Source organism: Malaclemys terrapin, chromosome 2, assembly GCF_027887155.1.
Source record: "Malaclemys terrapin pileata isolate rMalTer1 chromosome 2, rMalTer1.hap1, whole genome shotgun sequence".
Classification (NCBI taxonomy): domain Eukaryota; kingdom Metazoa; phylum Chordata; order Testudines; family Emydidae; genus Malaclemys; species Malaclemys terrapin.
Genome location: NC_071506.1, coordinates 271,200,286 through 271,222,754, shown reverse-complemented (window position 1 = coordinate 271,222,754; position 22,469 = coordinate 271,200,286). Strand labels below are relative to the sequence as shown.

Here is a 22,469-nt window from a genome sequence, read left to right as displayed (position 1 = left end):
ATAGACTTTTAAAATGGTGCATATCCATCTCTTACTAAGTAGACCTTGGTTAACGGGTTTGTATGCAAGAATCACTGGAGTTGCACCTGCTTTCGCCAGTGCTGAATTTGGCCCAGTACAGTTTTTTTAAACTTTCCAAAAAAGCAGGAATGACTCCAGATTCCATAGAACATCTGTCAATCTTTCTGTGTGCAAGAGAGCTGTAGGAGACTCAAGTAATTCTTATTTTAGGTATGGACAGGTGGGAACCTCCCATTGATGATCATAAACCAATTTAATAAGTAATCTGGTTAATACATAAACATGCCCCCCTCTGGACAACGTAGCATAGTCTGCAATATTTAACAGTAAACTTTAAACAACGGATGCAACTCTTACAGCCTAGGGCCCCAATCCTGCAGGCTGCTGCATGCTGAACACAAGATCGGACGTACTGGGTCAGACCAAAGGTCCATCTAGCTCAGTATTCTGTCTTCTGACAGTGGCCTATGCCACGTGCTTCAGAGGGAATGAACAGAACAGGTGATCATCAAGTGAACACCTGTGTGCATGCAGAGTCCCTTTGAAATCACTAGGATTTCACTGAAGAAGGAGCTACAGCAGAGTCCAGCAGTGAAGTAGTTATAGAATATTTTCATATTCAGTTCAGTACCTGGTTGGGCTGCTGTAAGTTTTAAAATAAAATGTCTTGTTCTAAATACAGCAGATGCACCAACCTGACTTAGGCATTTTCCTTGTCGCTCTTTTTACCTTTGGAGGAGGATAATGGCTTTTTGGTTACTCCCAGATGAAGGCTTAGCTGAAGGAATACTGCTGGTTTTGGATGAGGTTATTCAAGGCTTTTGAACATCTCAAAATGAAGTGAGGGACCTTCTCTGTAGCCAAGGATCTCCTTCCCTTCAATTTAGAGGATAGCCTTCTATGTCCTTTGAATAAACAGGGCAATGTACTGCCAAATCGAATTAAAGTCCTGCAGCTTGAGTCTTCGGGGTTTGATAAGTGTGCTCAATATCGTGTGGGTGGTTAGTCAGCTTTGGCTCTAATTCATTATATAAACTGAGTCAAGAGGCCCAGGGAACAGAATGATCAGCCAATATCACCAGTGTGCCAGACTCCTAAGGGTTCAGAATAAATTAGTCCAAATCCCACCTTTATAATATAAAAACTAATTTGGAAAGGAGCAGTGCTTATTAGCCAACGGGGGAAGTATCATAAAAACTGTCAAATGCTAGTGGTCCATGACTGATGACACACACACATCATTTTAAAACCTCGTAAGTTACATAATTTAAGGAGCTACTGGTGAGTGATTAACATTCAAAATTTGATCTTCCCTAAAGCCCTTGATTGAGAGGATTCTAAGGGACATTCTCTTTTTAAAATATGGAATCTATTTGATTTAGATGTGTAGTGCAAATCAGCAAAGGGGATAGCAGTTATTTATGCTGCAGGGCATAGCATCTTGGGGCATCTGAAGAAGCAAATATTGCTGGGGGTGATGCTCAGAGAAAAATGGAATTTAGTTTGTTGTTGTGCTGCCCGATTATTTAGTGTCATGCTACAGAGTAGCTGTTTCTTTCTGGATTTATGTATCTGTTAGCATTGTCTAGAGTGTTCATAGCAATGCCTTTTGGTTTTATAAATCTAAAGAATAATAAAATATTGATTTTTTTTTTTTTTTCAGGAATAGCCTAGTAATAAAACAAAAGCCGAAGTAACTGCATGCATTTATCCAAGGCAAAATTGGCTCATTTTTCAGGATGGCTCACTATTCCAAGGCTGTGAAAGCTCGTCTACATTCAGCTCCAGAATGGAGATCAGCTTTTTTTCTGTTGTTGATCATACTGAAGCCAAATAACCAGAATAAAAGCCTTTGAGCATGCTGAGCTACTTCATGGGACCACTGACCAAATGACCATCAGCAGAATTCAGGGGTGGGCACTCTTGTCAAACCAGGAGAGCAGCTGAGCAGCTACTAAGAGCTTCATAATTCATCGCAGTAGTAGGCTTTCTTCAATATGCAGCCACATATTGAGGGTTTGATCCCAGTCTGGCCAAAAAAAACAAACTCCAGGTTATTCTACTTCAGGTTATAGTCAATGCATCAAAACTGGGCTGGGAGCTCATCTGAAAGACATGGGAAGTTTTACACTCTAAATTGAATCCCCACCAGAGGCCTAATTAAATTAATGTAGTTGAGACCAGGTAGATTTTCAATTCCTGAAGTTTTTGGAAATCAGGTGGCACAAAGTCACTTGCATTAAGTGAATCCAAAAGGGAAGGTGGTGGGGGCTGGAGGCGAAAGCATTTTGATGTTGGTAATTGCTGTGCATCCTAGAAAGAAAACCCATTAAATGTCCGGAGTGAAAATATGTCTGTGACCTCTGCTGTTCAGAGAGAGGATGGAGTTGGTAGGGAATAATTGAGTTACGCAAACACAACAGGCAAAATTCTGTCATTTGTGCACACTACTTCCAAATCGCAGGTGGGGAACTCGTCAGATCTTGAAAATAAAATTAAAGTGTTTAAGTGTATTTATACTAAAATATTAATTTAAAAAGCAGAATGTCCTATATGTGAAACAAGGAGAAGGTGTTTTTTTGTGAGCATATGACGAGTTTTAGGAAATATGGATTATTAGAAGACTTGCCAAATGTTCCTTCTGCTACTTGCCTTATAATGATGGTATAAATTAAGCGTCATCATTTCCTTTCACAGCTTTATCACCTTCAAACCAACAAATGTCTGGTTGCCCAGGGTCACCCAAGTCAGAAAGGAGGACTAGTCGTGGTTAGGGAGTGTGACTACAATGATCAAAACCAGGTAGGTGATTGATGTTGGCTTGCTGCCATTAATTCATGTAAGGATTTTCCAGACTTTCGAATTGCCAGCATGCTATGCTGTTGAGAAGGAGCCTAATGCAACACCTAATTTTGATTGAAAAGAAGCCAGCTGCAAAGTACCTTTATCTTCAATGTGCAAGTGCTGACCATGTAGATTGCAAATCCCATCATGCCACACTTGTGTATGTCTACACTTAAAACTCTATAGTGGCACAGCTTCTGTAGCCCTTCCGTGTAGACACCTGAGAGGCGGTAAGCTAGATGGATGGAAGATATCTCCATTGACCTAGTGCTGTCTACACAGGGGCTCAGGTTGGCTTAACGTCACTCAAGGGTGTAAATTTTTCACACTCCTGACCAACATAATTAAAGTGACCTGATTTTCTAGTGTAGACCAGTCCCTAGTCTTATGCGGAGCAGCCTGCTCTGGTCAACATGGAGCATCAGATGCCGAGAGCTGTTGTCTTTGTGGGTTGCCTCTTTGTGAACTACATATGGCTCATGGACTCTGCTCTGGTTACCCCTCGTAGAAAGGCTGACATTCCTTTGACTCTAAGGGGCTGGTCTTCACTATCCATGCTGCTGCAATTGATGTAGCAGGGATCAATTTAGCAGGTCTAGTGAAGACCCGCTAAATTGATGGAAGAGGGCTCTCTGGTTGACCCCTGTAGAAGAGTAAGGCAAGTCAACCGGAGAGCGCCTCCCGTCAATGAAGTGCAGTGAAGACACCGGGGTAAGTCGACCTAAACTACGTCGACTACATGGCTAGTATTGTAACTTAGGTCGACTTATCCCTGTAGTGAAGACAAGCCCTAAGAGCTGCTACAGTCAGTCAGTTGTTAACTAGTTCTGGGGATTCATGATATGTACGTGCTGCTTCTTTGTCCACCGTCCCCCTTGCACTCTGCCTCTCTTCAGTTTGTTTTTAATTAAGACAAGCATTGCATTTTCTGGGTTTCTCGTTGTATGGCACCATTAGCACATTGTGACTTGGGGGTCTGGTAACTCTAGTTCTCTGAAAATCAGGCTCCTTTAAGGGTTTCAAGATGGTCACCCCAAAATTAAGGCACCTGCAATCACTAGTCAGATTGGAAAACTTGGGGCTGTTATTTATACGTTCGTTTAGGAAAGTACTGATGCCTTAAGACACTAAAGGGCCTGGTGGGTCCACTATGGAGGCAGTGCACGATGCCACCTACTGGAACCAGTGGCTTTAGAGCAGGGGTGGGCAAACTTTTTGGGCCAAGGGCCACATCTGGGTGGGGAAATTGCATGCAGGGCCATGACTGTAGGGTTGGGGCAGAGGGTTGGGGTGCGGGAGGGGGTGCAGAGTGCGGGAGAGGGCTCAGGGCAGGGGGTTGGGGTGTAGGGTGCAGGAGGGGTGTGGCAGGGGGCTCAGGGAAGGGTGTTGGGGTGCAGGAGGGGGTGTGGAGTGCAGCAGGGGACTCGGCAAGGGGTTGGAGCACAGGAGGGATGCAGGGTGTACAAGGGGGCTCAGGGCAGGGGGTTGGGGTGCAGAGTGCAAGAGGGGTTCGGGGCGCTGCCTCTGGCCCGGCGTCTCTTACTTGGAGCGGCTCTGGGGTGGCAGTGGTGCACAGTGGGGCTAAGGCAGGCGGGCTGCCTGCCCTGGCCCTGTGATGCTCCTGGAAGCAGCTGGCACCATGTCCCTCCAGCTCCTGGGGGAGGAGGGAGCTGAGAGCTCACCGTGCTTCCCTCACCTGTGGGTACCTCCCCCGAAGCTCCCATGGGCCGCGGTTTCCCGTTCCCGGCCCATGGGAGCTGCGGGGGGCGGTGCCTGCAGGCGAGGGCAGCATACGGAGCCCTCTGGCCCTCCCTCCGCCCAGGGAATGCAGGGACGTGGTGCGGACCACTTCTGGGAGCAGCATGGGGCCCGCAGCGCCACAGGGGTGGCAATCCCACGGGCCATAGTTTGCCCACCCCTGCTTTAGAGCTTGGATCCCTGCTAGTCCTGTGAGACTTGTGGGGAGATGCCAGAGCTCTGAGGAGTGATCTCCTGCAGCTTGTATCTTCAGAGAACAAGTGTGACAGGTAAGTAATTTTTTTCTTTTTTTTCTCAGTAACTCTTGTATTTCATCAAGTAGTTTTAACAAAGCAAGTGAGAGTTCCTTAGGGAGAAGCTATTACCATCAGTAGCAAAAATGTGCTTTTGTTTTATTATGCTTTTGGAGTCAAGATTTTCCTCTGCGATTTATTTTATAGCTTATAAAAAGCTAGCTGTCTTACTAATTGACTGTGCAAATGCAGTGCTGAATCAGTTTACACATAACTATACAGTTATTGTGATGCTAAACTGTGAAGCTTCATTTTTAAATGACATAATCTGTGAAGGGAAAGATTTGAAAAACACGTGACCTTGATGTGGATGTTGATCAGGAATAATAAATACAGTATCTGTACACTTTGGTCACTGTCTCCCTCCTTCTTCCTATGATCTTAACATTGAGCTGCTAGAATTCCACACAGGGGAGGAGGGGAGACCGTTGCCTCCCCCCATAATATAAGATCTATTTATACCCCTTCACCTCAAATAATCTTATGGTATTCAGAAAGAAAGAGGCGGTGGTTAAAAAATTCATCACTAGTAATTGTAACTTTCCCATTTTACCCTTCTTAGGAGGTATAAAACTTTCTTCAGCTTTTGAACACTACTGTCTGGCTTCCTTTACAATGCACCTAATTTACCTGAAGCAAACTCAGCAGTCAGTTCTAATAGAAAACTGACCAACATCATGTCATCTCTTTCCGAGATGTTTTTGTTCTCTGCTAGCCAAACATACTGTAGAACAATATAATTTCCTCCCTTTAGGCCTGAAACATAGTTTTGTTCTAATAAATCCTGTAAAAAGGAATAAACACATCTTTAAAACACTTCTTAAGCCAGAGATCCTGGTGCATTTCAGATAAATTATGCAAGATTGTTCAAGGGTGTGCAAGGAACATTTAATTTTAGTTTTTGTTAATTTGCAGTCTGCCTGAAATTTTTCAGGTAACTTTTTCTACCATTAGCACTGTATACACAGAAAAATCATTGTATTCGAGGGGTAGCCGTGTTAGTCTGGATTTGTAAAAAGCAACAGAGTCTCCTGTGGCACCTTTAAGACTAACAGATGTATTGGAGCATAAGCTTTCGTGGGCATCTGACGAAGTGGGCATTCACCCACGAAAGCTTATGCTCCAATACATCTGTTAGTCTTAAAGGTGCCACAGGAGAGACTGTTGCTTTTTACAGAAAAATCATTAGCTCTTGGAATACATGCCAAATACAAATATATTTATAGCAATACAATAGGCACTTTGTTCAGCAGGTTCAAAAAATTAAGAAGCAGCTTAGACTACTAACTGTGAAATGTGGTGGGGAAAATGAGGTTTTAAATTACAGTTGGCTCTTATGAGACTCTTGCTAATTGCAGCCATTTTCCTGGACGAATACCCCCACTGGTGATCCCGATGGATAGTATCTGAACCAGTGAGCTAGTTTTCAGTATGCTAACTTTTAATTCAGTATTGCCAACCCTAAAAATAAACTTAAAAATTGTGAGTCAGCCATTAAAATCATGAATTTTTAAAAAGGATGGTTCTTTGTCTGAGTCCTCGGAGTATGTATTGTGGCAGAGCACCGGCTTTGCCTCGGGCGGTTCTGCACTTCTAGGCGGTTTGGTTTTGCCTCACAGGTTTGCTGTGACCCTCGATGTAGCCTCTCTCCCCTCCTAGAGGCAAGGGTTACAGCTTACTGAGCCGCCACCATCATCGGATAGTCAACGGGTTCGGGGTAGGAACCCTCTTTAGTCCCTGTCTTCCTTCTCAGGGAGCATTTGTGTAGAGGGGTGTGTGCGTGGGGGGGGTTTGGCGGGTATCCGGGCCTGCCCTCTTCTCTGGGTTCCAGCCCAGAGACCCTAATTGGCAGCTGCAACAGTAGTTTTCCTATACTACTGGAACTATAGCCCTTTCCTGGGCTACTTCCCCAAACGGCCCCTCCTAGGTACCTGACCACACTTGTTCTCCTGGCTCTTTTACTGTGCACCTTCTTTCTCCCCGTCTTCCCACAACACACCTTCTTACTCCCAGCGCCTACCAGCCGGGCCTCTCTGAAGGGGCTTCCTTTTAAACTAGTCCCAGCGGATTCTAAATGGGCTTCAGGTGATCTGATTAGCCTGTTTCCCTTGATGGCTTCTAATTAGTTCTTAATTGGTTCCAGGTATCTTATGGAGTCTGTGTGACTTAATTGCTTCTAGCACCTTTCTGACTGCCCTGGGGTAGCCCCTGCCCTGGTCACTCAGGAAACAGAAAACTATTCATCCAGTGTCCAGTGTGTTTTCCTTTTACCAGGCTACTGCACCCACCTGGGCAGGGTGTCTCACAGTATTTTTTTTTCAAACTTTTTCTCTGCAACCATGAGGGCTAGTAATTTACTCCCTTTCCCTCCCTCCCCCCCCAAAAAAGGGGATGAAATTATCACTTTATTCTCTGATTCTATGAACTGGGGCTTTAAGAAAAACACCAAATATCGTGAGGCTACTGATAAAGTCAACAGAGTTGGCAACACTGTTAACCATTAAGTTTTCTCTCTGATAGGTTTCAGAGTAACAGCCATGTTAGTCTGTATCCGCAAAAAGAACAGGAGTACTTGTGGCACCTTAGAGACTAACAAATTTATTGGAGCATAAGCTTTTGTGGACTACAGCCGACTTCTTCTGATAATCAGCATCAAAGAATGGTAGAAAATAGTTTGAGCATTGATGTCCAGTAGTTTGAGCAATCCGAAATAGGAGAGGGAAGCTCCCCAATTTCACAGGGCTTGACATGACATGCTGATGTAGTGGTGCATCATCCTGTAGTGATGGGATGCAGTAAGGGAAAGAAAATAGCGCACCGGTAAGGAGTACGTGCTCTCAGGCAACCTGTAGCCAGTCAAGGAAGTGCATTTATGCAGAACTGTGCAATGGCATATCCCTGCTGCTCCCCATTCCTATAAATTCCATCACTTAGATTGGATTAGGATGGAGAATATCATGGATAGGAAAGGGGAAAAAATGAGGCTCTGGGGTTTAGTCTCAAATTTTGAAAAAGCAGCTGTAATTTCAGGCATTTGAGAAGACATGGGCCTTTCAAAAGGGCAAATTTATATAAAACCTTACTGCTATTAAATGGCTTTTTCCCAGAGGGGAGAGAGAGCTGCTTGTGGGGTCTCCCTTTACCCCCAAGAGGGGAAATGTGGTGAAGGAACAGACCATGGTGTAGGTGAGGCTGAGGGAGGACTCTGAGCTCTTCTTCTGCCATCAGGTGCTGGTGCCATTCTACTTATTGGTGGGGAGCTTTTGGGGCTCCCTATGTATGTATCTGCTGTTGTTACTTCAGATTAAAATGCTTTGTGAGTCCTCACTTAGCTAGCCACAGATGATGGGAAGCCTTGGGGTATCAGTGTTTCCTCCAGACAGACGAGGGACTCTGAGCTCCTCAGACTCTCCCTGTTATTGTTATGCTGTTGTACTACATTATCAGAAGTGGTGGCACTCTTCTGAGCCAACTGCATCGTATCTGAGAAGCCAAGTGAGTACGTTACCAAAGCTTTATCCAGGGACAGATTTGAAATAAAGAGAAATTGATAACTTAAAGGGTAAAAAACCACCAAACAAAAATCCCCTAATTATGTAAGATCGCAGGTCTCTAATAGAATATATTTGCAGTTTTCAACTGTTGAATTAGTTTTCACAAGATAAAGTCTATTTAGATAGCTGATACTGACCCACAAATAAACTCCATCAGTCAGAAAGAATTAATGTACTCAGAAATCTCTGCCTCATTTTAAAAAAAAAAATACTTAACCCTGTGCTAGCAAGGCTTATTCTGTATTTCAAAGGAGAAAATGGGGAGAGAGAGAAAGCAGGTGTTTTGCATAGCGTCTAATGGTTAAAGTGGGGTGTGTGGGGGGGTACTAGGGAGGGGTAGTGCCTTTGTTGGAGGAACATGTCATGCTCCATAGGGAGTAGTTGTTCTTCGAGTGCTGTCCCTGTTGGTGCTCCACTCCAGGTGATGGTGCGTCCTGGAGCTGTTGATCTGAGATCTTTGGTAGCAGCGCCTGGTCGGGACACATGTGCCTGGCTGCTGTGTCGTTAGGGTCTCCCTGAGTGCACGCGTCCTTCACCCCTCTCGGTTCCTTCTGAATCGTGCTCGGCTGAAGACGGGACTCGGGGCAGGGCTCATCTCTTCCCTGATTACTGTAGGAAATTAGTAGAGAAAAATAGAAATATTTAGCTAGCCATTTTCCAGTTCTTCCTTTCCTTTAGCATAATTTGTTAGTTTCTTCCCCCGCCCCCCCAAATCCTTTCAAGTTAGTCTCTTGTTGAGACTTCCCCGGCCGCTCATACTTTAAGAAATGTGGCTCCTGGGCAAGGATCTATGCCATGGTCTGAAGGGCACTCACTCTGTGTTAAATGCCTTGGCGCGAGACATGTCCCTGTGAAGTGTCTCCACTGCACCAACTTAAAAACTAGAGCTCGCCGTGACAGAGACTTGCGGCTAAAAATGCTTCTCGTGGAGAAAACTCTGCAGCCACCTATGGAGAAGGGTAGTAAACCCTCTCCCTCGTGCTCCCCTACCAAGTCAGAACCGACTGGGAGCCCGGCTTCACCCTCTCACGCGAAGAGGCAGGAAGCCCTAATGTCTCCTCTCAGAGACACTCAAAAGGGTAAAGGATCTCCCGCAAGGTCTTTACCCTATGTGCTGTTAGTGCTGAGAACAGGCAACTCTGACCGCCTCAGCACTTCAGCAGCAACTCATGCGGGGTGCAAAAGCAGGGACCCGACTACCCGCAGCGGACAATGGACCCAGTGCCGTTCCACCACGGTGCCATTGGCACCGAGTCTGTCTGCCACCCCTGGAGCAGATTCAGACCCCCTGCAGGGCTCTCACAAACATCTCATGGCTCCTACAAAAGTGAAACTAAAATCACTCCGGACTGCCGCTCGCACTTCTCGGTCTGCAGCACACCAGCCTAGGGAGCAGCAACAATTCCTGCATTAGCAGGATATCTCTGTGGCCCCTGAGCCTGACTCTCCACTCCTCGACACGGAGCCCTCTCAACAATTTTGAAGTGCAGGTCGGGGGTCTGCGCGACCACCCCTTGACTCCGCCGCCTATTTGCCCATTTTGCTACCACCTCCAGGCTTTCCACCATGTCTGGCAACGGATCACGCAGGACCGCTGGGTCCTGGAAATAGTTCAGTCAGGTTACTCCATCCCTTTCTTATCTTCCCCGCCCACCCTTTCCCCTTTCCCAGCCCTCTTCAGGGACCCCTTTCATGAGCATCTTCTCCACCTAGGTGCAGTCGACCATGTACCGATGCAACAGCCGGGAAAAGGGTTCTACTCCCACTACTTTCTAACCCAAAAGAAAGACGCGGGGTAGAGACCTATATTAGACCTACTGAACAAGTTTGTACTTGTACAAAAATTCAAGATGGTCACATTGGGCACAATAATGCTCACTCTGGAACAAGGGGACTGGTTCACAGCCCTCAACCTACAAGACGCCTATTTCCATATATCCATTCATCTAGCCTACAGACGCTTCCTGCGATTCACACTCGGACATGACCACTTTCAATACAGAGTACTTCCATTTGGTCTCTCCACAGTACCGTGGGTATTCTCCAAGACCCTAGCTGTAGTTGTAGCCATGAGGGAGTTTCCTAGGTGCTGTAGTAATGTAAATAATATCTCTAGAGAGCAGCAATTATAGATATTGTAAACAGCATCCTCTTCTCCAACACCAAGCTGGGATGGAGCTCCACTCTTAGAAACGGAAATGTTCCAGTGCTATCTCTCTAAAGTGAAGGGACAGTGCAATCATAGAAGTGAAGAGAAGACAAGGTAAAGGTGCCCTGTGCGCTTAAAGTTAGAATGGAGGGGTAGACCTAGCGTGGACAGCTTGCTTGAGCATGAATCCAAATAAGTCATTAAAGAATGTGAACAGAAAATTCCCAACTCTCTGCCTTGTCAAGCTCCTACCAGAAACTAGCTGCCATAGAAGATTTGCTTCCTGTGCAGTGGTCCTCAGTGCGACCTTTTAATTAGTAGCCCTGTGAGGCTGTAACAGTGAGTGACAATCACAGCCAGTCTTCACAGACAGACTAATGTAATGATATTAAATGGGTAGACTTTAATGTTCAGAGTTACTGGTTATGTGCAAAACCTTAATACAATAAGAACAACGTTAGGGGCTTTTCAGTTGCATCATTTGAACCCCAGTTGGCTGCCAGTCTGCAGATCATTATTGCTGTTCTAATCTGAAAATGAAGAACATACTGTGTTTCTAATTTTTTTCCAAACAGACTGTTAATTGAAATGAATTTCAGCTGATTTGCCTAGGATCTTTCTAGAGAAGTAATGCCTTGTACAGTAGCTAGTGAGGGTGGATGAATCATTTTTAGCTTACTTTTTATCTCCCAGTACCCTGTCTTCTCATTTTTTGCTTAAATCTCTGCTGCTTCTCCTCCCAACTTTTATCCCTTTTCTCTCTTTGATTTCTTTTCATCGTTGTCACCCTGTTTAATAATAATACAGCCCCTGTTGCTACCTTTCCATTCTCTCCTCATCTTTAATCTTTCCTTCCTTTCATTCTTACGACAGGGTCTATGCTAGAAATGTTAGAGAGCAGGTTCTATAAAGTTAGGACATTTTTAATTTAATACCTATAGCTCACACTGGAAGTCTCTGCCATATTAAAATAGTCTATGATAATCAGCGAATTGCAGAGATGCTATCCAAGTGAGACAATATCCTGAGTCACATGACATTCAAGGAAGCTATTTTAGAGTTTGCCAGAAAAAATAAAGGCAGAATTCATTTAATTTGCTTGGCTTTAGTGCACTGAATTTGATGTTTTATACTGGGAGAGTGTGAAACTCATGCAGATTCACAGGAAACTTACATAGAAGGCAGTGGGTGATCAAACCAATGTGAGAAGAAATAACCCACCTAAGAGTTTAGAACACAAATGGGCCTGTTTATTTTTTATATGATTACTCATTCACACTGGTGTCAATTAAGAATAATAGAGTTAATGTAAGTGACAGGAGAATTAATGGAGTTACTCCTTATATATACCAGTGTTAACTGAGACCAAAATCAGGACCATGAACTTTACCACCTGTATGTTTTGCTATTCAAACTCTGAAAGGTTTAACCACTAGTAGAAAGTAGGGCTAAGTGATTAAAAAAATTGTTTAATCAAGATTAATTGTTGTAATTGTGCAATTTATCACACTGTTAAACAGTAATAGAATACCATTTATTTAAATATTTTTGGATGTTTTCTACATTTTCAAATATATTGATTTCAATTACAAAACAATACAAAGTACAGTTCTTTATATTTTTGATTAAATATTTGCACTGTAAAAAACAAAAGTGTTTTTCAATTCACCTAATACAAGTACTGTAGTGCAATCTCTTTATTATGAAAGTTGAATTTACAAATGTAGAATTATGTACAAAAAATAACTGCATTGAAAAACAAAATGTAAGCCTAAAAGTCCACTCAGTCCTACTTCCTGTTCAGCCAGTCACTCAGGCAAACAAGTTTGTTTACATGTGCAGGAGATAATGCTGCTCGCTTCTTGTTTACAATGTCACCTGAAAGTGAGAACAGGCATTTGCATGGCATTGTTGTAGCTGGTGTCGTCGCAAGATATTTACATGCCATATGTGCTAAAGATTCATATGTCCCTTCATGCTTCAACCACCAATCCAGAGGACAGGCATCCATGCTGATGACAGGTTCTGCTTCATAACGATCCAAAGCAGTGCGGATTGACGCATGTTCATTTTCATCATCTGAGTCAGATGCAACCAGCAGAAGGGTGATTTTCTTTTTTGGTGGTTTGGGTTCTGTAGTTTCCACTTCGGAGTGTTGCTCCTTTAAGACTTCTGAAAGCATGCTCCACACCTCGTCCCTCTCAGATTTTGGAAGGCACTTCAAATTCTTAAACCTTTGTTCGAGTACTATAGCTATCTTTAGAAATCTCACATTGGTACCTTCTTTGCGTTTTGTTAGACCTGCAGTGAAAGTGTTCTTAAAACGAACAGTGTGCTGGGTCATCATTCAAGATTGCTATAACATGAAATATATGGCAGAATGTGGGTAAAACACAGCAGGAGACATACAATTCTCTCACAAGGCCTTCAGTCACTAATTTAATTAACGCATTATTTTTTTAACACGCATCATCAGCATAGAAGCATGTCCTCTAGAATGGTGGCTGAAGCATGAAGGGATGTACGAGTGTTCAGCATATCTGGCACGTAAATATCTTGCAGTGCCAGCTACAACAGTGCCATGTGAACACCTATTCTCACTTTCAGGTGACATTGTAAACAAGAAGAGGTCAGCATTATCTCCTGTAAATGTAAACAAACTTGTTTCTCTTAGGGTCTGGCTGAACAAGAAGTAGGACTGAGTGGACTTTTAGGCTCTAAAGTTTTACATTATTTTGTGTTTGAGTTCAGTTACGTAACAAAAAAAAAATCTACATTTGTAAGTAGCACTTTCACAATAAAGAGATCACACTACACTACTTGTAGGAGGTGAATTGAAAAACACTCTTTTGTTTACAAATATTTGCACTGTGTTGTAAATATAGTTAGTGTAGAAAAACATCCAAAAATATTAAATTTTCAATTGGTATTCTATTCTAGTTTAACTGTGTGATTAAAACTGATTAACTCAAAAATTAATTACAACCAATCGCATGAGTTAACTGTAATTAATCAATAGCCCTAGTAGAAACATTTGTATTGCTAGTATTTGTTCTCTGCTGATCTTGGTTTACTTTCCTTCCCTTCTTTAAAAATTGTATTTGAGGGGTAGCTCCAAGTTTTTATCACTGGTGACCTTCTATTGCTTAGATGGGAATCTGGCTTTCCTAAATGGCTCTACTAAGGCCTGTTCCATTAACATCAAGTGTGGCAATTCTGGGCCCCTCAATATGAAGAGGTTAATGACAAAGCAAAACCTTATGTGGAGGTGCAAGCAATAAGTGGTTAATAGAACAGAACCCAGGCAAGATCACTCCTAAAAGCACCATCACAACCCATCTTCGTAAAATAAAAATGATAGTTTTGTAATAAAGAATTTTCTACTGCTGTGCTACTTCAGGCATTTTCACTGGCCATTGTCTTCGTTTCTCCTATATAAAACCACATTGAAAAAACACTTTATTCTCACCTTCATGACAATTCCCTACAGCTCCCTAGTTGCAGGAGTTGAATGTTCTGATATGGAGCCATTTAAAAACTGTGAAATAGTGGGGATATATGAGCAGAGACCATGGATCCAATGGTACAACAGCACCAGAAGGGTTGTTTAAGAAATCTTCATCTTTCGTAGGATCAGTAGCATTAGGCTTCTCACTAACTTTTACAATTCAGAAAAAAGAAGTTTGTAGCTTTGCCTCCAGCAAAAGTTGTCCTTAAAGCTATCAAGGGAAGAGCTGAAGTACTCATATTGGAAGATTGTGGCCCAGATTGTCCTGAAGGCTCAGGCTGTGCCTCGGAGCTTACTTTGGTTCCTCACAAGGGGGAAAAAGGGAAGTACAGACACAGAGAGAGGGCATCAGTATTCCACAGCTGGTAGGGCATCTGATCCTAAAAGTGCCCAGCTTGGTTGGGTGGCTGAATTGTTTTTGTGGGGACAGTACAGTAGAGCTAGTGTCTTCCTCAGGCCTTCATGGAGGCAGACCCTAGGGATCTCTGGCTTCAGTTTGGAGTTTCTGGTCTTGGCAGAGTTCAAACAGCCAAAAAAGATGGAACGAAAACAGCCACCAGAAAATTTTCCTTCATTCAGCTTTCTAGTCTACAGGATCAGTTTCCTTGCACAAAGCGGGTCCCAGGTGCAATAGGACCAGTAACCAATACTTTGTACTGAAATATTGCTTGATGGCCCATCTGATTTTTATAGGCCCTCTGGATTTTTGGGGGTGGGAGGGAGGAGAGAGAGGGGGATGATTCCCATGCCTGAATTCACAGCAAACATTTTCAAAGTTATAAAGCAAAACTGTCATGTTTTCTTATAGCATGGCATACATCCATGGCAAGTGTGAGTAATGCATGCAGCAACTTACATGCATATCAGAGAGTCTAAACCAGGGGTCGGTAACCTACGGCATGCGAGCCGATTTTGAGTGGCACGCTGCCTGCCCGGTGAGAGGAGGAGGAGGGGCCAGAAAGCGCCACGCTGAGGGAGGAAGCGGGGGAGGGGGGAAGCTTGGCTGCCACAGGACCAAGCTTCTGCCTCCTGCCCCGTCTGGGGAGAGCAGGGGGTCCCGGCCCCCCGCCCCATTCAGCCCCCCCATCCACTGCTCTCCCCTGCAGGGGCAGGAGGCAGAAGCTTGGTCCTGTGGCAGCCAAGCTTCCCCCCTCCCCCACTTCTTCCCACAGCTTGGTGCATGCTGGCCCCTCCTCCCGTTCCCTCTCCCTGCTGGCTATGGCCCTTGCGAGGGGGAGGGGGAAGAGCGGCAGTGTGCTCGCTGCTCAGTAGAGGAGGCAGAGAGAGGTAGGGACGGAGCCTGGGGGAAGGGTTACCATATTTTGAGTGTCCAAAAAGAGGACACTCCACGGGGCCCCGCCCCAACTCCACCCCTTCCCCAAAGTCCCGGCCCCAACTCCGCCCCCTCCCCTGCATCCCACAAACATTTGATTCACAGGAAGCCTGAAGCAGGCAGCAGGTAAGCTAGGAGGGGTGGGGGGAGGAGGCACGGCCCAGTCTGGCCCCCCCAACCGAGCGGCTCCCTCCGGCAGCCAGCCCCGGCCCCAGCGTCTCCAGCCTGGCTTGGCTCCTGGGGTGCCGGCCCCCGGCCCAGCACCCTGGCCCCGCACCGCCGGGCCAGCCCGCAGCCGAGCACCCCCGGCCCAACAGCGCTGGCCCCGGCCCAGCACCCAGCAGCGCCAGCCCCTCCCTATTTTCCCGAACATGTGCGGCTTTTTGGGATTTCCCCCCGGACGGGGATTTGAGGCCCAAAAAGCCAGACATGTCCGGGAAAATCCGGACGTATGGTAACCCTAGGAAGGGGGTGAAACAGGGCATATCCCTTCCAGCCCCCTGCTCTGAGCCACTCAGGGCAGGGGGCTGGGAGCACCCCCACGAGAAAAGCACCCCAGCCCTCTGCCCTGACCTCGAGTCGCCCCCAACACCCAGCCTTCTGCCCTGCATCCCCAGCTCTCTGCCCTGACCTCAAGTCCCCCCCCAACACCCAGCCTTCTGCCCTGCACCTCCACACACACCCCAGCCCTCTGCCCTGACCTCGAGTCCCCCCCCCACACCCAGCCTTCTGCCCTGGACCTCCACACACACCCCAGCCCTCTGCCCTGACCTCGAGTCCCCCCCCACACCCAGCCTTCTGCCCTGCATCCTCTGCCCTGACCCCCCCCCCAGGTCTGGGGTCCCAGCTGCCAGCCCCTTGCCAGCGGGCGTCCCGGCCACAGGCCCTGCTCAGCCTGCTGCAGGCCTATGTGAACAGAACCCCAGGCTGGAAGCGGGCTGAGCAGGCCAGCGGCATAAGATCAGCATTTTAATTTAATTTTAAATGAAGCTTCTTAAACATTTTGAAAACCTTGTTTACTTTACATACAACAATAGTTTTGTTATATAATATAGACTTATAGAGAGAGACCTTCTAAAAATGTTAAAATGTATTACTGGCACGCAAAATCTTAAATCAGAGTGAATAAATGAAGACTCGGCACACCACTTCTGAAAGGTTGCCTACCCCTGCTCTAAACCCTTTCTTATAAGACTATTATTATTTTGCACACAACTAACATATGGGTCTGGTCTCCAGCTCTGAGTTTGTTAGGGCTTAGCTTATGGCTGCAGCCTGGGCAAGTGCTGGCATCTGGCCTGCCAGCGTCACACCCATCACTTAGAAATTCTGAATCCCGCTTGGCTATTTTCTAAAGCTTTGCACCAGATCAAACAGGAATTAATTCAGCAACGTCCTGTAGGCTACGTTATACAGGAGCTCAGACTAGATGAGCTCAGTGGATCCTTCTCGCTTTGAAGCCTGTAGGGCTGTCACACATATTAAGTCAGCCTTCCCAGGAATGGGGGATTCTGAATAATGGTCCAATCACTGGGCAGAACCAACAGCCAAACAAATGAAAAGTTCAGTAGTCATGCTCCATAATCGCAAGCCAACAATTCCCAGCGAGGAAGCAGGAAAGCCCCATCTCACATGAATGGGCTCCGCTACCACTGATGTTAGAGCTGGAATATAAAAGATGAAGTGGCTGTGGCCAGTGTAGTGGAATGAAAAGCACGACCATTCTGCACCAAAGGGAAATGAAGCTGCATGCTTTAGTAAAAGTCACACGAACATGAGAGTGAACATGATAACCCTACTGAAATATCACCATGCAGGGTGGGGCTGGGCCAGGGGTGAAGAGCTACTCCTCGTACCGTGGCTGCAAAAGGGTGACGGGGAAATCCCTACACGCTGTACCTTGTGAAACAGGAAAAGTAGTTGAAGCTCTAACAGCTGGTTGTACGTACCGGTTAGGGTTCTAAAACTCACCGGACAAAGGGTGGTCCTGTGGTTAATGTCATGGCCTGGGATTAAGGAGCGTGGGGTTCAGTTCCCTGTGCTGCTGCAGAGAGTGTGTGGCTTCATGTACATCATTTAGTCTCTCTCTGCCACATGTCCCCAGCTGTAAAATGGACGTGATAATATGCCCTTTCTCCCACATTGAGGGCAGGGACTCTAGGGTAGGGGCTCCAGTAATAATTACAAACTGCATTATTCTGTCAGCGTGAAATAAACAGAGTAGCATGGTTGTGACCTCCCCAGGTACAATCCAGCCTGTGGAATTGCCCTGCCCCTTTAACTCTCTTGCTCAGAATACCTCTCCTGGCACTCTGCTAGTGAAAAGCAGCCCCTCCAGGCTGTTCGCACACCCAGCAAAGATACCTGAGTGCTCGGCCAGCCACTCATGAACTGTATACAGGATGACACTTGCAAGTCCCCCATCAGCTGCTGCCTTGCACCCCCTGAAACGTCTTTTACAGTGCTCAAGCCCGCCTTGGCCAGTGCCAGCTCATAAGTCCGGCATTTTTATCAACGAAAATGAATATGCCGCCACCCTTGTTAACCTGAACAGAGATTTCCCCAAATACTTCAGTCAAAGCTCACTGGTTTAGATAAACACCCCTTTATTAAACTGTAGAAAGATAGATTTTAAGTGATAAAAGGTCAGAATTGGTTACAAAAAAAATAAGATGATAAAAATCTAATTCCTAAACTTTACCAAGCTAAGTAAAATTTGAAGCAAGCAACTTTCTCACCCCTCTGGATGTTGCAGGCAGGTCACAAGTCTTAGTATGCAGGCTCAAGTCCCTTCCCAGCCTGGGACCCATCTCCTCTGTTCAAAGTCATTCAAACAACTTGTTTTAGTAGTGATGAAGAAGCCCTTGTTTCTTATTTTATACCCTCCTCTTCGCCTTGAGGAACACCCCTTCCCCCACCTGCTAGGGTATAGCCAAAGCAGTCTCCTGTGTACGTGAGCGTCAAAGCATCTCTCAGGTGAATTGTACATTGCTTGCTCGCACCTGCTGTGTATGTGCCATTGGAATGCCATGCAAGGCTCTTGTTATTGCCGAGAAGCCAGGCTGGTGGTGTGTTACAATGGTCATCCCCGATGTCTCAGGACACACCTAGCCTCAAGCAGGACGAGCCAAAGCATTTGCTCTCACTGGAAGGGAAAGTTTAGCCAGGCCCCAGATTGCACCTGAAAACGTCATCCCTTAAATCTGTTCACATGCAGCCGTCTCAGCCCCTCTGGGCCACAGAACCCCAGACAGATGAACATCTCTTTGCCAGCAGAGACAATTTCCTGCCGGTGCTGAAAGGCTGCAAGCATCTCAGCCGATGTAACAGAACCCAAAGATGAGTGGCCTCACGTGGCTCACCAGGGTCACTCTGGGGACTAGCGAGCCCACTCCGATTTTATGCTGCTTTATCTGATTCCCCACCCTGGGACTTCCATGGCACTGCTCCGGGTCAGAGTTATGTATACGCGTAAGTGCTTGGCTGGACCAGGGCTCTAGTCAGTCTCAGCAAATTAAATGGTCTTTAAGTGCTGAGACAGAACTAACGGGGCACCTGCTGCTGCTTTCCCAGCCTTCCCCCCTGTATTCTAGACTCGTGTCGCTTCAGAATCCCCCAGCTGTCCCTTTATGCCGGATGGATCTTCCTCTGCTAAGAAAATTTAGGTTTTTGCTTCCTGGATCTGTGAGCTGATGGGTCAGAGAGCCTGGAGTGGCTATAATCTTACTACATTGTCTTGAAGTTAAATACATGGAGATCTCAGAGGGCAAAGGGCAGATTCTCAGCGCCCAGCTGCCTCTCTGTTTTTGCACAGGCTGAGAGGAGCAGAACTGGGCAACTTGCAGGGGGAAAATATGTAATTTTAAAAATGCTAGATTACAGCAGGCTCAGAGAAACTATTTACACAGAGCCCATGATCATGTGACTTCCCCAGGGGAGACTTCTAGGAAGAGGTTAGACAGTGAAAGGAGAGACCCGAGGAAAAGATGGGGAGCTGGAGTTAGAGGAGATCAAGTAGCAGGGGGACACAAGACAGGATGGGAGGAAAGATGAAATTACAGGGTAGGGCCAGGAAGTCTCTCTGAAAATTCCAATCTCCCCAATATGGATAACCAGAGGATTTAAACCATTCAAGGATACTGAATTTCCCACCGATCCTATGCAAAAGGTTTTTCTATTTTCTTTTCCAGGTGTGGATTTATAATGAAGAACATGAGTTGATTTTAAATAATCTCCTTTGCTTGGACGTGTCAGAAACTCGCTCATCAGATCCACCTCGTCTCATGAAATGCCACGGATCTGGAGGGTCACAGCAGTGGACGTTTGGGGTGAGTGCTTTGCATGGGGAATACTCATACCCACCCCTGTGTTTAAGATGCAGGGCTACCCTGAAAAGTGACTGTGAAAATGGCATTATGGGAGTCCAGGGATGTGGTTTCTGTATCAAATGTGCTCAGTTTAATAGGGTAAATTGCATGGCTGCAAGTCACAATTTAACTTGTGTGCAGCGTATCCTAGAGGCTTTCGCTCAAATGTAGATAAGGCTTCGCAATCTGGACTCTGAATCAAGCTGAGTTCTTTTCCTTTCCATACATCATCGGCTGTAATAAAGGTTTGTCAGGCCAAATTAGATTCATTCCCATCAATGAGGCTGCACAGGTGTAACTGAAATTTAGTAATCGATTCTCTAATGCACAGAGAGGACTAGAACCCGGGTCACACATTGCCTCAGCTGTGTTGTCTGTGCAGGACTAACAGGAGTAAGAAACAGTAAAAACATTTGTGTCAATGGCATAGGCAGGTCTGACCCTGGACACGCGCAGGGAGCAGATCTGAGGAGTAAGGAAGTGCTATTTTTACAGTCACTTCTCAGAGTAGAAGCGCACGTTCAACCAGGCAAACGAAAATGGTCACCTGCACTTTTCTCTCATGTTGCTTTTAATGGCCAACTTCACAAAGCAGCTGCAGAGCCGACTTCCACATCTGTATCGAGGCTGTTCCTCCTCAGTGTTAACGCAAAGCCTTCCCCACTGCCTAGCCTGGATGTGGTGGCAGCACTTAAATGTCACTCTTTAGTGCAAGCATTAAAACAATGGCAGTAGAGCACCAGCAGAACTCCCCGTCACCCACGGGAGCAGGTAAACTCCTGTGCTGATGAATTGATAGCGGTGTGCATGGGGCCTTTTCTGAGACGGAAAGAGGGCCTCCGGGTGACCAACACCAGCCAGAGCTGCCCCCAGGTCCCCCCAGACAATGGTCAGCGTGGGCCTTGGAAGGTGAAGTAAAAAGGGGTTGGCACAGCCTATTTTACACAACAGCGTGCAGCTAACTAGCTTTGAGACTTGCTCCCTTGTGATGGGATCTACAAGCTGTTGAGTAACTCATCCCCTCTCACTCCTGAACATTAGTGCCAATGCACACAGAACCCCCACTGAGGTCACTGGGAGTTGTGCATGGGTATCTGAGTGCCAGATTCGGGTATTCTTTAATGCTATGTCACTATGCAAGGTTGTGTGTCCACTGAGTGATGGGACCCTGTTCCATGTGTTGTCCAACATTTTTACAAACCATAGTATAGATATAACCTGACCAGGTCCCTGTAATTGGGCTAAAATCTTCTCTCCAGGGTTTACACCTAGTTATTGGGATATACTCTACAACTTTTAACTAAGTGGGTCAGGGGACAGGTGTATTTCCTTGGTTATAGATGTAGAGTAGACTGGGTCGAAGTGAAGACCATCTGAAATGTGCATTGCTTTAGAAGAGCCCACTCGCTTTGGCATCACTCATTTTCAGTTTAAGGATGGAGCAAAGGCCATTATTTTTTTTGTATTTCTTTTTGTATTTCCTCTTTTATATATATATATATATATTTTTGTATTTTCTCTCCAGAAGAACAATCGACTCTACCAGGTCTCTGTGGGGCAGTGCATGAAGGTTGTTGATCCGCTTAGCCATAAAGGATACGTGACCATGGCTATTTGTGATGGCTCCCTTCCTCAGCAATGGCATCTGGAAAGCTGAATCTGTGAGAAAGCAGCATAGAGAGGCAATTAGCAGAAATCTGACTCCTCCTAGGCCATTGGTTTCTAAGTCATTCTGGAGGGCATGGAAGGAGCCCTTAGCTGCTATCCCTGACATGGACTATTTTAAGGATTCTATTATTTAAATGTTCTGCCGTGGAAGGAGATGATGGGATCATTCAAATGCAGCAGTAGCGGCAGCAGTCTAGCTGCACAATATTGACACCCATAGAAGTGCAATTTATCAACATTTCCATGGATTATCCTGGATTAATGAATTGTTATTGTTTAAATAAGAGGAAATAATTAGAACAGTATAATTTGAATTGTGGTAATATTTTAACTCAGTGGACCTTTTAAATGACAAAAGACAGACAGGAAGGAAGTTCTCTTTCCTGACTGTTTCATGGGCAGCATCATGCTAATTTACATTTTTAGTCTATTTTAATGGCTGAATTATTTTAGCTCATCTGGAAAATATTTTAATTTCCTCTTGTCTTTCTGAAAATTGTCATTTGTAATATTTAATTTTAGTTTGGTTAATTTACAATTTTAGCCCATTTCACAGTTAAATTTTCAGCTGTCATTTGTCATACAGTATTTAAAACAAAGTTACTATTACAAATTTTATTTTGATGACTCATGATGGTATCTGCATTTAAAATAAAGTATTAATGTTTTTTATTAATCATTATGGTGGTTTGGTCTGTTGCCTTTGGATTCAGAAGTACAGAATGCAAGAGACCAGTGCAAGCCAATGTGGGTCTGATAATTCGGATACATTTGTTAGAAGTGTATTTAAACAGACTGTTTTTGTAAAGATGCTTATGAAGACATTTTAGTGTCCATACAGTTTGGTCTTTCGCTGCAGTGACTGGTGTGGAATCAGAGTTATGCACCTAACATTTAAGATGATGAAGATGGGAAAAAGTCAGTTGTATTCTTCTTCGAGTAGCATCCCCCTGCACTCTTGAGATTTTTGTCAG

The 22,469-nt window shown here is 45.3% G+C and overlaps 1 protein-coding gene across 2 annotated transcripts in view; it reads left to right on the top strand.

Moving 5' to 3' along the window:
• The window catches only part of GALNT11 (polypeptide N-acetylgalactosaminyltransferase 11), an 80,018-nt gene extending 57,847 nt beyond the window's left edge, over positions 1 to 22,171 (top strand). For both annotated transcript variants that reach the window (XM_054021183.1, XM_054021184.1), the window contains exons 10-12: positions 2,719 to 2,823; positions 19,651 to 19,788; positions 21,353 to 22,171. In XM_054021183.1, coding sequence (XP_053877158.1) covers positions 2,719 to 2,823; positions 19,651 to 19,788; positions 21,353 to 21,484 — 375 coding nt within the window. In that variant the 3' untranslated portion in view covers positions 21,485 to 22,171. The remainder of the gene's footprint in view (positions 1 to 2,718; positions 2,824 to 19,650; positions 19,789 to 21,352) is intronic.
• The last annotated feature ends 298 nt before the right edge of the window (positions 22,172 to 22,469 follow it).